General features: G+C 59.0%; 1 protein-coding gene across 4 annotated transcripts in view; it reads left to right on the forward strand.

Annotated features, from left to right (window-relative positions):
• Positions 1–13,038, forward strand: part of EPN1 (epsin 1) — a 21,608-nt gene extending 8,570 nt beyond the window's left edge. For 2 of the 4 annotated variants that reach the window (XM_017546595.1, XM_017546594.2), the window contains exons 3-11: positions 3,098–3,347; positions 6,494–6,618; positions 6,927–7,001; positions 7,486–7,569; positions 9,184–9,487; positions 10,108–10,218; positions 10,349–10,435; positions 12,020–12,277; positions 12,424–13,038. In XM_017546595.1, coding sequence (XP_017402084.1) covers positions 3,098–3,347; positions 6,494–6,618; positions 6,927–7,001; positions 7,486–7,569; positions 9,184–9,487; positions 10,108–10,218; positions 10,349–10,435; positions 12,020–12,277; positions 12,424–12,632 — 1,503 coding nt within the window. In that variant the 3' untranslated portion in view covers positions 12,633–13,038. The remainder of the gene's footprint in view (positions 1–3,097; positions 3,348–6,493; positions 6,619–6,926; positions 7,002–7,485; positions 7,570–9,183; positions 9,488–10,107; positions 10,219–10,348; positions 10,436–12,019; positions 12,278–12,423) is intronic. The other 2 variants (XM_017546597.2, XM_017546596.2) reach the window with 2 other exon arrangements.
• The last annotated feature ends 568 nt before the right edge of the window (positions 13,039–13,606 follow it).

A 13,606-nucleotide genomic window follows, 5' to 3' on the forward strand; every position in this document is an offset into this window, starting at 1 on the left:
AAAAAAAAAAAAAAAAAAAAAAAAGACTATTGCTTTGTGCAGTTGCCCACTGTTTTTTGTTTGTTTTTAGAAAAGCAAAGGAGAAATAATGACTTATTTTTTGAATTTCTTCTTTTATTTTTTCACTTCTGTAGAGACAAGGTCTTTCTCTGTATTCCAGACTGGAATCCAGCAGTATAGGCATAGCTCACTGAGCCTTGACCTTCTGGGCTCCAGATGTGGTTGAGGAGTAGCTGGGACCACAGGCACATACCACCATGGCCAGCTAATTTAAAATATTTTCAAATTTTTGTGGAATTGGGGATCTCACTGTGTTGCCCAGGCTGATCTTGAACTCCTGGGCTCAAGCAAGCCTCTTGCCATGGCTTCCCAAAGGGCTGGGATTATATAAACATGAACCGCTACACTTGCTCACTTCTGAAATAAGGGTTTAAATTTTTCATTAAGGAGTAACGTGCTAAGCACATTGTGATTGTGTAACACAACTAGCTCTTATGCATGTAGACACCTGTGTAGCCTTTGCCTAGAGAGAGGTAGAGGATGCGTCCAGCCTTCCAGGTTCCCTCAGAGACCCATCTCCCACAAGCACTGTGTCTGAGTTGAGTCTGCTGAGACGGTTCTTGAGCTTTATACACACGGAGTCATGTGGTCGTGTGTGTGTGTCTAGCTTTTTTAGTTCACCGTCACCATCAGGTCAGTGAGGTTGACTGTGCTATTGCATAAAGCAGTTCATTTATTTTGAGGAAGAGTCTCACGGTTGCCTAGGCTGGAGTGCAGTGGCATGATCTCGGCTCACTGCAGCCTCTACCTCTTGGACTTAAGCAGTCCTCCTGCATCAGCCTCCCAAGTAACAGGGATGACTGGCATGTGCCACCATGCCCAGCGAATTTCTTGTTATGTAATTTATTTATTTAGAGATAGGGTTTTGCCATGTCACCCAGGCATAGGGTTTTGCCATGTCACCCAGGCTGGTCTTGAACTCCTGATCTCAAGCAGTCTGCCCACCTCAGCCTCCCAAGGCACCAGGATTACAGACTTGAGCCACTGGCCCAACCTTATTTATTTATTTTGTTGTATTTATTTATTTTTAAATGGAGCCTCACTCTGTCTCCCAGGCTGGAGTGCAGTGGCGTGATCCGGGCTCACTGTAACCTCTACCTCTCTGATCCAAGGGATCCTCTTGCTTCAACTTCTTGAGTAGCTGGGATTACGGGCATGCACCACCACACCTGGCTAATTGTTTTGTATTTGTAGTGGAGACAGGGTTTCACCATGTTGAGCAGGCTGGTCTCAAAACCCTGACCACAGGTGATCCACCGGCCTCAGCTTCCCGTAGTGCTGGGATGACAGGCGTGAGCTACTGCGCCCTGCCATGTTTATTTTTTATTTTGGTGTATGTGGTAGTCCCACTGTGTAAGTTTACCGTGGTTTATATATGCATTTCACTGTGGGTGGGTATTCGCTCATTTCCCACTTCACAATCTTTTTAGCTGCAATTCCAAAGTCCAGAGAGCTCTAAAAACAAAAGTTTTTCATGATTCACTTGGCACAAAGTGTGGGCATGACTCCCTACCTAGAGGGTTCTCTTCTGTGTTGTATATGTGTTGTTTTCCTGGTCTGAACTCATGAAAATTCCGAATTCCAGAACACAAGAGCGGCAGGAGTTCTGGAGCTGGGACTGCCTTTAGGCTTGGGGCGTGCTGAGGCATAGAAATGGCTTTCCTTGCTTCCTTTCTCGTTTCCTGTAAATACCTTGAGGGCTGGTTAAACACTAATCTCTGATTACACTGTAAATACTGTTAACACACCTTCCAAAGGCCTTGCCAGAGCTAGGTCCAGCTGCCTTAGAGGGTGAGGAGATATGGATGGTCCTGGCATTTTTCCTGGCACATTTCTCCTTGGTTCAGATGGAGCTTAGCTGTGATAGCTGGCTCCTTCCTTTTTTTTTTTTTTTTTTTTTTTTTTTTTTTTTTTTTTTTTTTTTTTTTTTTTTTTTTTTTTTTTTTTTTTTTTTCTCGTCAGTATTCTAGGTCTAAGAGCTCTGGGGGGGTGAAGGCCTTGAAATCACCTGCAAAATCAAAGGTGTGCCTTTTTCTGAGGTCAGTGACCCAGACACCCCCTGCAGAGCCTTAAAGCGGCCATGACCCCCCAAGCCCAGGACTGGAGCCTGAGTTGGGAGCGCCACAGAGACCTTGGTCCCCCGACCCCCAACAAATTAATTTCAACTTGTTGAAAGGGGAGTTTGTTCTCATGAATAAAATGCAAACATGCCAAAGGGTGCAGATTGAATGGTTCTGTTCCCTCTGCCTGTCTGCTTGCTCCCGGTGGTGTCAAACTTGGTTGCCCCTCCCCAGAGAGCCCAGGCCCACATACACCCTTGTGTGGATCTCCTCCCTTCTTACAGAGCGGGTCAGCTCCTGTTCCAGGCTGTTCAATGCCACTGTGAGGTTTTAGTCAGAAATGGTGACATACTTCAAGCTGAATGCCAAGACCCCTCCCCTTCATTGTGATTTAGCGGATGTGGTTTTCTTGGCCATGTTAGTTTAGATTTTAGTTTTAAAGAAATAGACAGGGCTCCGGGACACTGAGCGATGCCACGGTGGCCGGGGTGACTGCAGTGGCCATATTCTCTTCTTTTGATTGAGATGGAGCTCCTACACAGTGCAGCTCCTACTTTGTATTGAACAGTTCTGTGGCATCTGGCCCATTCACAAGGTTGTGCGGTGCCTCTGTCTAGCTCCAGAAAGAAAACCCACAGCCCTCAGGTGGTCCCTCTCTCTCCCTCCCTCCACCCCTGGCAACCCGTAGTCCACTCCCTGTCTCTCTGGATTTGCCCATTCCGGACGATTCGCGTCAGCGGACTCATACGCAGTGTGGCCCTCTGTGCTGGCTTCTGTCGCTGAACGCAGTGCTCCTGTGGCTGGTCCCATCACGGCATCTGTCTGTGCTCCATTCCTTTGCATGGCTGCATGCTGCTCTGTGGGGACAGGCGGTTGTGGGACCCGCACCCAGGCGGCCGCCCCAGGGCCTGGCCTCACTCAGTCTCCAGCCTGTGGTGTCCCGCGTGCTGACTGGGTGTCCCCGTGCCCACCCGCAGGCCATGACGCTGATGGAGTACCTCATCAAGACCGGCTCAGAGCGCGTGTCGCAGCAGTGCAAGGAGAACATGTACGCCGTGCAGACGCTGAAGGACTTCCAGTACGTGGACCGCGATGGCAAGGACCAGGGCGTGAACGTGCGTGAGAAAGCCAAGCAACTGGTGGCCCTGCTGCGCGACGAGGACCGGCTGCGGGAGGAGCGGGCGCACGCACTCAAGACCAAGGAGAAGCTGGCACAGACCGCCACGGGTGAGCCCCCTTCCTGAGGCCCCTGGCGGCCTTGGATCTGTCCTCTCCAGCTGTGGAGGCAGAAGCGACTGAGGCAGCCCCTTTCCCTCTCCTTGCCTGGGCCCCTGGCTCTGCTCTCGCTTGGGCCCTTTCCTTCCCTGGCCACCTCCCCTGCTGCAGCTCTGTACCCTTCCTGCCTCCTGCCTCCTGCCTTGTGCTCCAGGGCAGGCCTGGAACTGGGAACCTTTATCCCGCTCCCTGACAGGCACAGGGCCTTGAGAGCAGCCAGTGCTGGGGGCCGGGCTCTAAGGGGGACATGCACAGTGACCCCCGAGGGTGCTGTCCTTCTGTCTGCGCTGAGATAAGGGGACATAGGACAGGCAGAGGGTGGTCTGGCATGGCACAGAAGGAAGGCCTGAGGCAGGCCCTGCAGGTTGCTCCAGGCCTCTGGGCCTGTGTTAGGAGCCTTGACAATGCTTGCGTAGGTGGTGGACTCAGGCTGGTGGGTGGTGACCGGCACTGAAGAAAACAGTGGAAATAGTGCATCCTCCATCGGCAGGCCAAGCTCTGTCCCACGGAACATTTCCAGTTCTGTGGGTGGGTGTGTGGGCTCAGACCATGCTGGGAAGTATTGTCTATGGTGGTTGAGAGCTCACAGCTGGGAAGAGACTAGTCCAGCTGCCTATGGCCTGGAGTGAGGCTGGGAGAATGTGATGCTCTTCCTGCTCTCCAGGAAGAGTGGAGGCACCTCAGCGGAGGTGTGTGAGATGGGGTGAGGCCACTGGAGCACTGGCCTGGAGGTGGAGTTGGGTCAGCCAGTCTGGCACAGACAGCAGGGAGGGCCCGTGGCCCCCATGGTGTCCAGCTCGAGGGACTGGACTGGTCTAGTGAAGTCTTGACTGGTCTCATTTGGGATCACTGTTCAACACCGATGGGGAGACACAGGCATGGCCGAGACTCCAGAGTAGGGACCCACAAACCTGTATACAGCATTAGAGCAGAGAGAGTTCGAAGTGGAGGGAAGGAGGCTGGCCTGGCTGGGGAGTGCTCATAGCTGGGGATGCCAGGAGGGAGTGTGGGCGGCAGAGAGGGCTGGTCAGCTTGAGGTGGGTGGGCAGCATAGAAGGGCTAGTCAACTGGAGGTGGGTAGGCAGGTGGCATAGAGGGGCTGGCCAGCTCCAGGCAGGCAGGCAAGTGGGCATCGAGGTTGGGGTGGACTGAGGTGGGACGTTGGCAGGAGCTGGGAACGACTTCAGGGCAGAGGCCTGTGGGTGGGAGATCCTGGCTTGGGGGTCATCGGACTCTGTGCAGGGCCAGAGCCAGCGTCCTCTGCTTTGCTGGCCATGCTGTCCAGTCCCAGCTTCCTAGCCCTTCTGGCAGATGCTGGGAAGCGGCTGCGCCCCTCCAACACTCAGCAAGGACTCTGAAATTTGAATTTCGTGTCGTTTTCACGTCTTTTTTTAAGACTTTTAAATTGTTATTTAATTTTTTAAGGTAGTGCTCTGAGTTTTTGCCCATCTTGTCGCATTCTTTTCATTTTTTTTCCAACCATTGAAACATGTAAATGCCTTTCTTAGACCTTCTCAGGCCAGCTGTGGCTGCCACTATGGTGTGCTGGCTCCTGTCCTGGAGTGAGCTGTGGGGAGGCTGTGGCTGGGGAGGAGGATGGGGGCAGCTGGGGAGTGCGCCCTGAGACCCCCAGTGGGCAGCACCAAGGGTGGGTGCTCCGGTGATGGGAAGGCCTGAGTGTTGCTGGCTGGGTACCGGATTACCTGTGATGTGGGAGGCAGGGCCCTAAGGGCTGCGGGGCGCTGGATTTAATCACCACCAGGTTGGCGGGTTAGGGGCATTTGCAAGTTACAGGTTCGGCGATGGGGTGTAGATTCCCAGCATCGACCTCTGAGAGTCCTCAGAGTTTAGGAGGGAGTCGCTGGGGCAGGGAAGGGGAGGAGGGGCCACGGGGGTGTGGTCCTACCCCTGCGCTGGCGTCACCTATGCCCCACGCTGCCCTTCTATCTGCCCATCCCCCCAGATGGCCACTTACCCACCCAAGTCTTTTAGCCCCTGCTGGTTCTCTCATCCTCACCTCACACATCACCCCAGATGGTCGCTCTTCGCCATGCTCTGCTGCGCACGTGCCCCCTGGGGCACCCATGCACCTAGTCCTGCTAGGCTTGCCACCCAGGGGCCAGCCTGGGGCCCCTGCTCCCTGTGCAGGTGGGGCCGCCAGACGGCTGCCTGCTGTGGCTGGAGGTGAGGGGAAGCCAGGGCCTGCTTATGGAGGAGAGGCCTGAGCCTGGGCCTTGGGAAGGGTTTGGAGGGAAGTACAGGCACAGGTGCAAGGCATCTTGCAGCTGGAGGAGCCGAACTTGTTGACAAGTCCACTGTGGTGGGGTAGGGGGGCAGGGTCCACTCTGGGGCTCTGGAGGCTGGGGCAATGGCCCTAGGCCTGGATGGAGCCTTTCCCCTGGACTGCAAAGGGGCCGAGGTCCACAGGCCTTGGGGGTGGAGAGGGCAGTCAGGACAGAGTGTGAGGGCAGACGGGGGTCGCTGAGAGGATGCTGTGGTTGAGGCTGGGGATGTCGGCCCCTTCCTGGCAGGTCCGGCCCTGCCTTCCTGTGTCCTCTCTCCCTTCCTGCTCCTGGAACCAAGGGCTCCTCACTGGCCCACTCCCCAACCCTGGCCGGGTCTGGATCCCACCGTCAAACCAACGCTGTTCTCCCTGGCGAATTCCAGTTGTTCCCTGCTAGAGCTACTGCACTCAGCAAGTCTTGGACACAGGCCTGGGAGAACCCTTCCTCCCATCCCCTGGGGCCCAGCAGCAGACCCCAGGGAGCAGAGAGTCCGGGTGGTGGCAGGGCTCAGAGGCCCCCAGTGTTCCCCACCTGCTTATCAGGCCGACTTTTGCTCCTGTCCTTCCCCGAGGCCTGGCCTCTCCTGTGGGTGGGGCTGCCTGCACCCCTTCTTGGGAACCCTGCATCTCTGCCCCTCCTCCTCTGAGCACCTGGTATCTGGTCCCTGCCTCTCAGTACTGGTCTTGGCCTTCAGAGGTTGGAGGTGGGAGACGGCAGGGGTTTGGAAGCAGAAGCCCCGGTCTGTCTGTCCATGGGGTTTCCTGTCTCTTGTTCCCTGGCCTGGGTCTCACAAGTTTCTCCCCCATCCTCCAGCCTCATCAGCAGCTGTGGGCTCGGGGCCCCCTCCTGAGGCGGAGCAGGCATGGCCGCAGAGCAGCGGGGAGGAGGAGCTGCAGCTCCAGCTGGCCCTGGCCATGAGCAAGGAGGAGGCCGATCAGGTACCGGGTGTGCGGCCGCGGCTACCTGCCCGCCGCCCGCCTCTGCGCCTCACCTCAGGCTCCTCCTGGCCAGACGCGGGCCTGGCCTTCACTGTCACCGCTCCATGTGCTGTCACTCGCCTCCTCCCCAGCCTGCCTCATCCTCACCCCTCTGTCCCTCTGCGTGTCCCTCTCTGCCTGTCCCTTGCTGGTTCAGGGACCCCAAGCCCTCTCTTTCTTCAGCCCTATCTGACCCTGGCTCTGCCTCCACCTCTGTGACTCTGACTCCGGCCCCTCCCGCCATGCCCCTCACACTGTCTCTCCCCTAGCCCCCGTCCTGCGGCCCCGAGGACGACGCCCAGCTCCAGCTGGCCCTTAGTTTGAGCCGAGAAGAGCACGATAAGGTCAGAGCAGCCTCTTTGTCCCCGCCTCTGCCAGGGGCTCCCCTCAGACCAGCCCCGTCGTCCCTTCCTGAGTTCCCTTCTGCCATCCTGCTGGGCCGAGGTCCACAGGCTCATGTGAGGTGAAACGCCAGAACCTTCAGCTGTAGGATGTAGGACCTCAGGTCAGACAGAGCCTGGGTGGCGGCTAGCGCAACTGTGCCATTGCTTCTTGGGTGATCAGGGTACCCCCCTCTCCAGGTACAGGAGACACCACTCAGGCGGGTACCTGCCCTCCCTGGGTGCCCCAGCACAGCCCCACCCCCTCAATCCCTGTGTCCCACCTGACCTCTGACCCAGGTGTCCCACCCCCATTCATACATCGTCCGCATCCCATTGACTCCTTTAGCTGCCTTTGTCGGGATGGGAGGGGTCGTTGGGCTTCCGGGCTGGGGTGGCACTGTGGCTCATGTTCTTGCTTCTCCCTGGCGCTGCCTGTGCCCCACAGGAGGAGCGGATCCGGCGCGGGGACGACCTGCGGCTGCAGATGGCGATCGAGGAGAGCAAGAGGGAGACCGGGGGCAAGGAGGAGGTGAGTGGGGCTCCCGAGCGCATCTGTCTGTGCCGTCACTCACTGCTGCGTGGCCGGGTGCTTGGAGCAGAGACTGAGAAACAAGGGTTTCCAGCCCCGGCCTACTTCTCCCTCTCTCCTGGGGTGAGGCCGGGGACTGACCAGCCTGCCCTGTGGCCACCTTCTGTGGTCAGCGCTGGTCATCCCCCTTTGGGCCGAGCACTGTGAGGGCCACCACCAGACATCACAGCTGGTTGAGGGAGGCCCAGAATAGGCCAGCAGCCTGACACGGCCATGGGAGGAGGGCTCCAGGCTCTGCTGTCTGTCCCACTTTCTCGGCACTTCCTTGGTGCCAGGCTGTGTGCTGGTGAGCGAGGGAGGCATGGTCCCACCTTTCCAGACAGTGTTTCTGTGGCGTTCTGTGCTCTGCAGCTGAGGAGCAAACCCACAACCTGTGCGTCCAGGTCATGCTTCAGTGCTTCTGTATGACGGGATCTGCTGGCTGGTTCTGTTTCGAGTCAGGGCTGAGGTCGCTCATGCTGCTGGGCCTGGGACATCCACACGAGCTTTGCCCTCCAGCCTCCTTCCCTGGCCTCTCCCGGGTCACTAGTCTGTCCCAAGTGTCCTAACAGCACAGCAGCTGCTGCTCCCTCCCCCGCGGAACAAGCTTATTGGGCTGGGTTGGAGTGTACGCTCGCCAGCCTACACTGCTGTTGATCTCAGCGGGTCCTGAGGTCAGCCTGGGTTCGAGGGGTGGGGACGAGACCCCTCTCCATGGGAGGCAGCAGGCAGCTTGTGGCCGTAAGTGACCAGGCACAGTGGGGCTTTCTTGGTAGATGGAAAGCCTCTTTAGGTTGGCCTTGGTCAAGGGGCCTCTGTCAGTGTCCACCACAGCTCAGAGTGACCCCAGTAAGGGCTGCCCTGCTGGAGGAGTGCCAGGTCTCACCCATCTCTTCTGCTCCTGCCCCAGAGTCAGCTCTTCTTCCGCTCACAGCCCCCCCTGGGCCTTTGCCTCACAGTGCTGACTGGAGATGTTTGCATGAGTATGTGGGGGTGCCTGCCCTTTCCGAGACCGGGGCTCTGGTTAGCCAGTCCTGTCGTGTGCCCACCCCCAGAACACAGGACCTTGCTGCATGTGCGTGTGGCACGGGAAGGCCTGCAGCGTGGTGACTGCGGGGCCGTGTGGGGGCGTCATGAGAGGTGCTCAGGGTGGCCTGAGTGGCGGTTAACAGGGGCTTTCCGGGGAAGGCGTGGCACGGGCTGGCTAGAGAAGGCACGGTGGGCAGAGGGAGGGCTCAGCTTCTGTCCTCAGTCATCAGGGCCAGGGGACCTGGGAGCAGGTGGAGTGAAGGGACCGCCCTGCTACAGTGTGGAGAGTGGGTGCAGACAGGGGTGGAGGCCGTGTTGGGGTGCCCTGAGGTGGGGGAGGTTGGCAGAGGTGGTCCGACCCCAGGATGTACGAGGAGGGAGCACAGATGGTATGTTTGGTGCCTGCTTCCCTCTCATCCCTTCTTAATGGATGACTGCTGTCTGGATGCCCAGGGCCTGGCCACCTCCCCAGCTTGGTGCCCGGCTTAGTCCGTCCTGGGCTTCCCACCGCTTGTTCATGCTCCTTCTCTTCTCTCTCCCCCACAGTCATCCCTCATGGATCTTGCTGACGTCTTCACAGCCCCAGCTCCTCCCCCGACCACAGATCCCTGGGGGGGCCCAGCACCCATGGCTGCTGCCATCCCCACAGCTGCTCCCACCTCGGACCCCTGGGGTGGCCCCCCTGTCCCTCCGGCTGCTGATCCCTGGGGGGGTCCAGCCCCCACGCCAGCCTCTGGGGACCCCTGGAGGCCTGCTGCCCCTGCAGGACCCTCAGTTGACCCTTGGGGTGGGACCCCAGCCCCTGCGGCTGGAGAGGGGCCCACGCCGGATCCATGGGGAAGCTCCGATGGTGAGTGTGTGGCCCGCTTGCACGCAGCCTCCGAGCCTGTGTGCACCTGTCCTTGTTTGGCTGTGCCCTTGGACAGGGACACATGCAGCCAAGTGGCGCCAGGGCAGTGGTGGGGGCGTCCTGGGTGCAGGGGAGGGGCCAAGAAGGGTCGGATGAGAGCCCAGCACAAGGTGTGTGAGATTGTGCTTTGGAGGACATGGTAGGGTGCGGTGGGGAGGGCGGGCAGCTCAGCCGAGGGGCCGAGGCTACAGCCAGGGCAGAGCCTGTGTGTTGTAGGCATTTGGGGAGGTCAGTGGCTGGAGCTGGGAGGTGCAGGTGGAGAAGGGGCCTGATGCCCAGCTGGACGGGAAGGGTAGGGAGCCATGGGAGCTGGGGAGGGCTGGGCAGGTCTCGCAAAGGCCGCGGGGAAACCCCTCGCCCTAGCTGGAGTTCCAGGGGCAGAGCCTGGCAATGATGCCCAGTTGGAACTTGAGCGTGTGTGCAGGAGGCCGGGTGGGGTTGGCCTCTGGGGGGCAGTGGGGAGGCTTTTTGTGAACAGCCACAGATTCAGAGGCGCTGGTCCCCTTAGCCACCCAGGCATTCAAGGTTGCCAGCCCTCAGGCTCTTCTGTCATCACCCAGGTGGGGCCCCGGTCAGTGGACCCTCCGCCTCTGATCCCTGGACACCGGCCCCGGCCTTCTCGGACCCCTGGGGAGGGTCACCTGCAAAGCCCAGCACCAATGGCACCACAGGTACTGGAGTAGGGGGTGGGAACAGAGCCCCGGGTGGGAGTGGGTGGGAGAAGTTAGTGTCCAGCATCCTAAGGGAGGGGTGGACGCCTGGACTGGAGGGAGTGCTGAGCAGAACATCCTGACCCCACAGCAGCTGGGGGCTTCCATACAGAGCCCGACGAGTTCTCTGACTTCGACCGACTCCGAACGGCCCTGCCGACCCCCGGGAGCAGCGCGGGTGAGCCTCTGCCCTCCTTCCCAGCGCCCAGAGGGAGCCTCTCTGGCTCTTCAGGAGCACTGTCCCCTGCTGCTCTGTCCTGCTCCAGGCAGGGCCTGCTGGACTTAGGGATGAAAAGTTCAGGTGGATGTGGGGGCCAGAACCATCCACCTGTCTTTAAGAGAGTATGCTTCTTTATTTTAGAGAGATTGCAGACTTAGAGAAAAGTGGAGAGTGCTTCTCATGGGTTCCCACCCAAATGTTGACCTCTGACCCTCTCTGCCTCCACATCACTCGAATGCCTTACAAACTACAGGTGTGTCAGAGAACAGGGACTGTCTTGTCCTGTGCAGCAAGCTCCATGGACTGGGGTATGGAAGGCAGCCCAGGTCTTCACTCACCTGCTGGCAGCGCCAGGGCCAGGGTGCATCCTCACGAGTGCTATGTTAGCTGCTATGTTAGGCTCACTGGGCCTTTCAGTTGGCACCCCCCACCCATGATGGCCCGTCTGCTGAGTCCCCAGGTGGCTCTTCCTCCATCAGGCGTGTCTGAGGTCATGGTGGGCTGCTAGTGCTTTGCCATGGCCCCGCTGTCTGTCCATGACGAGTCATGTCGGCTTTGATCACTTTTAGTTTTTTTTAATTGAGCTGTTATTGAAGCACAGGTTGTGGTACAGAACCCTGCTTCCACTGACCGAAGGCGGGCACCTTGCCAGAACTGAGCACAGCCCACCCCTTGTCTCAACTAGGTGAATGTGGAGGAGCTTCCAGCCTGCAGGTTCCCTTCTTTTAGGCCCTCTTTTATCCCATACAAACATGTGCATTTTTCAACGTTAGATAGAATTCCTAAATCTATTTGAAAAGAAAAAATCAGGCCGGGCAGGTGGCTCATGCCTGTAATCCCAGCATTTTGGGAGGCCGAGGGGGGCGGATCACGAGGTCAGGAGTTCAAGACCAGCCTGACCAACATGGTGAAACCCCGTCTCTACTAAAAATATAAAAATTAGCTGGGCGTGCTGGCACACCCTGTAGTCCCAGCTACTCTTGGAGGCTGAGGCAGAATTGCTTGAACCCGGGAGGTGGAGGTTGCAATGAGCCGAGGTCGCGCCACTGCACTCCAGCCTGGGCAACGAGCAAAACTACATCTCAAAAATAAAAAAGGACCTCCAGCCAACAGACATCGTCTCACCAGCCTGGAACACATGTCTGCGCTGTCTGTCCTCGTGGAAGCTCCCGCTGGGGGCCGCGTAGTCAGGGAGCGTCTGAGGGCAGGTTCCTGTGAGCCTTGAGGTGCCTGTGACAGGCCCACGCTGGCTTAGAGACCCTGTACGGCCCGTCCCTGAAGCAGGTGCTGCCCTGTGGTTGTCACGGTTATACCTGGGTCTGCCATTCCTCTTGAGTTTGCTCACTGCAATCAGACCCATCTCGTTTGGAATCTGGGCTGATATGCGAGCTTTTGGCCTGGGCAAGCTATGCCTCAGTTCCTCCTTCCCAAGGCCTCCGGGCACCGGGCCCTTTGAGCGCCTCCCATGACGGCCCGTACTGCTCCTGTGCTGCAGCTTCACTGCTGTCTGCCCCCTCTGAGCCCCTCTCCCGCTCCTTCTAGGGGAGCTGGAGCTGCTGGCAGGAGAGGTGCCGGCCCGAAGCCCTGGGGCGTTTGACATGAGTGGGGTCAGGGGATCTCTGGCCGAGGCTGTGGGCAGCCCGCCACCTGCAGCCACGCCAACTCCCACGCCCCCGACCCGGAAGACGCCGGAGTCATTCCTGGGGCCCAATGCAGCCCTCGTCGACCTGGACTCGCTGGTGAGCCGGCCAGGCCCCACGCCGCCTGGAGCCAAGGCCTCCAACCCCTTCCTGCCAGGCGGTGAGTGTGGCCCCATTCCCTGCCTGCACCCTCCCTGTGGGTCCCACCAGAGCAGGCACCTCACGCCCCTGCCCACACATGCTGGATGGACAGGGGTGGCTGCGCTGCTGACTCTGTTCCGTGTCTCTGGTTTTCTCTCCCTGCAGGAGGCCCAGCCGCCAGCCCCTCCGTCACCAACCCCTTCCAGCCCGCACCCCCTGCGACGCTCACCTTGAACCAGCTCCGTCTCAGTCCTGTGCCTCCTGTCACTGGAGCGCCACCCACATACATCTCTCCCCTTGGTGGGGGCCCTGGCCTGCCCCCCATGATGCCCCCGGGTCCCCCGGCCCCCAACACTAACCCCTTCCTCCTATAATCCAGGGCAGGAGGGGGACCTGGCCCCGCCTGGCTGCCCCCATTCCGGCTCTCTGGGAGATCAGTGTTGTGAGTGCATGTGAAATGGGGGTGTGCGCCCCCGGTGCCCTTCCCTGTCCTGGGGCCCACTCACACTACACCCTCTTCCCTTTCCCACCCTGCCTCCCGGGAGAGAAACTGGACATGGGGCCTGGGGAGGGAGCTAGCCAGAGGAAGACCCTGTCCTGTGGCATTAGAGAGGGAGGGGCGGCTGGGGCCCCACGTGTTCCCCTCCCTCAAATTCCCAACCCCAGTCAGTGTTTGAGCCTCCTGGTTCCCCTCACACACCCTCGGTGAACCCTTGGTGATGATTTTGGCAACTTTGGGAATAAATGGCACTCCCATGGGTGTGGCCCCCCAGGTTCCCACCTGTGATTCATGTGCCCCTCCAAGCCCCTTTGTCCAGTAACCCAGGGCTCAGGTCCTGTCTCGAGGGTGGCTGGGTTGAGGGTAGGACGGCACAAGGTCTGGTGGAGCTGCAGCCCATGCAGGTCCAGGCACTGGAAGGCCAGAAGTGGCCAATTGCTCCCGGTGCAGGAGGCCCTGCTCTGGAGAGCTCATGAGGGTCTCAGGTGTGGGGGCTTCAGACACATGCTTGTGCTTCGGGGACACCAGGATGAGGTCAGAGAATACACATGAGTTTAGGGAGAAGCAGCATCCTGAGGGCTGGCACATACACAGCACAGGTCACCGGAGCCCTGGGCAAGCATCACCTGTCCATCCCTGCACTCCCGGAAAACCCACTAGCCTCCGCTGGCTGAGTTCGGGGACCATCAGCTGCCTCCTGTGTGCCCTTGCCCTGGGCTGGACCACATGTGGTGGGACCACCCTGGAGAATCCTTGGGCCACCCTGTGACGGGGGTGCTGCTGTCATGTCCAGGGCTGGGCGACGGCTTGTGGCAGGCTCTGCAGCTGGGTCCCCAGTGATAGGGACCT

This window comes from Cebus imitator, unplaced genomic scaffold (genome assembly GCF_001604975.1).
Source record: "Cebus imitator isolate Cc_AM_T3 unplaced genomic scaffold, Cebus_imitator-1.0 Scaffold190, whole genome shotgun sequence".
NCBI classification, from domain to species: domain Eukaryota; kingdom Metazoa; phylum Chordata; class Mammalia; order Primates; family Cebidae; genus Cebus; species Cebus imitator.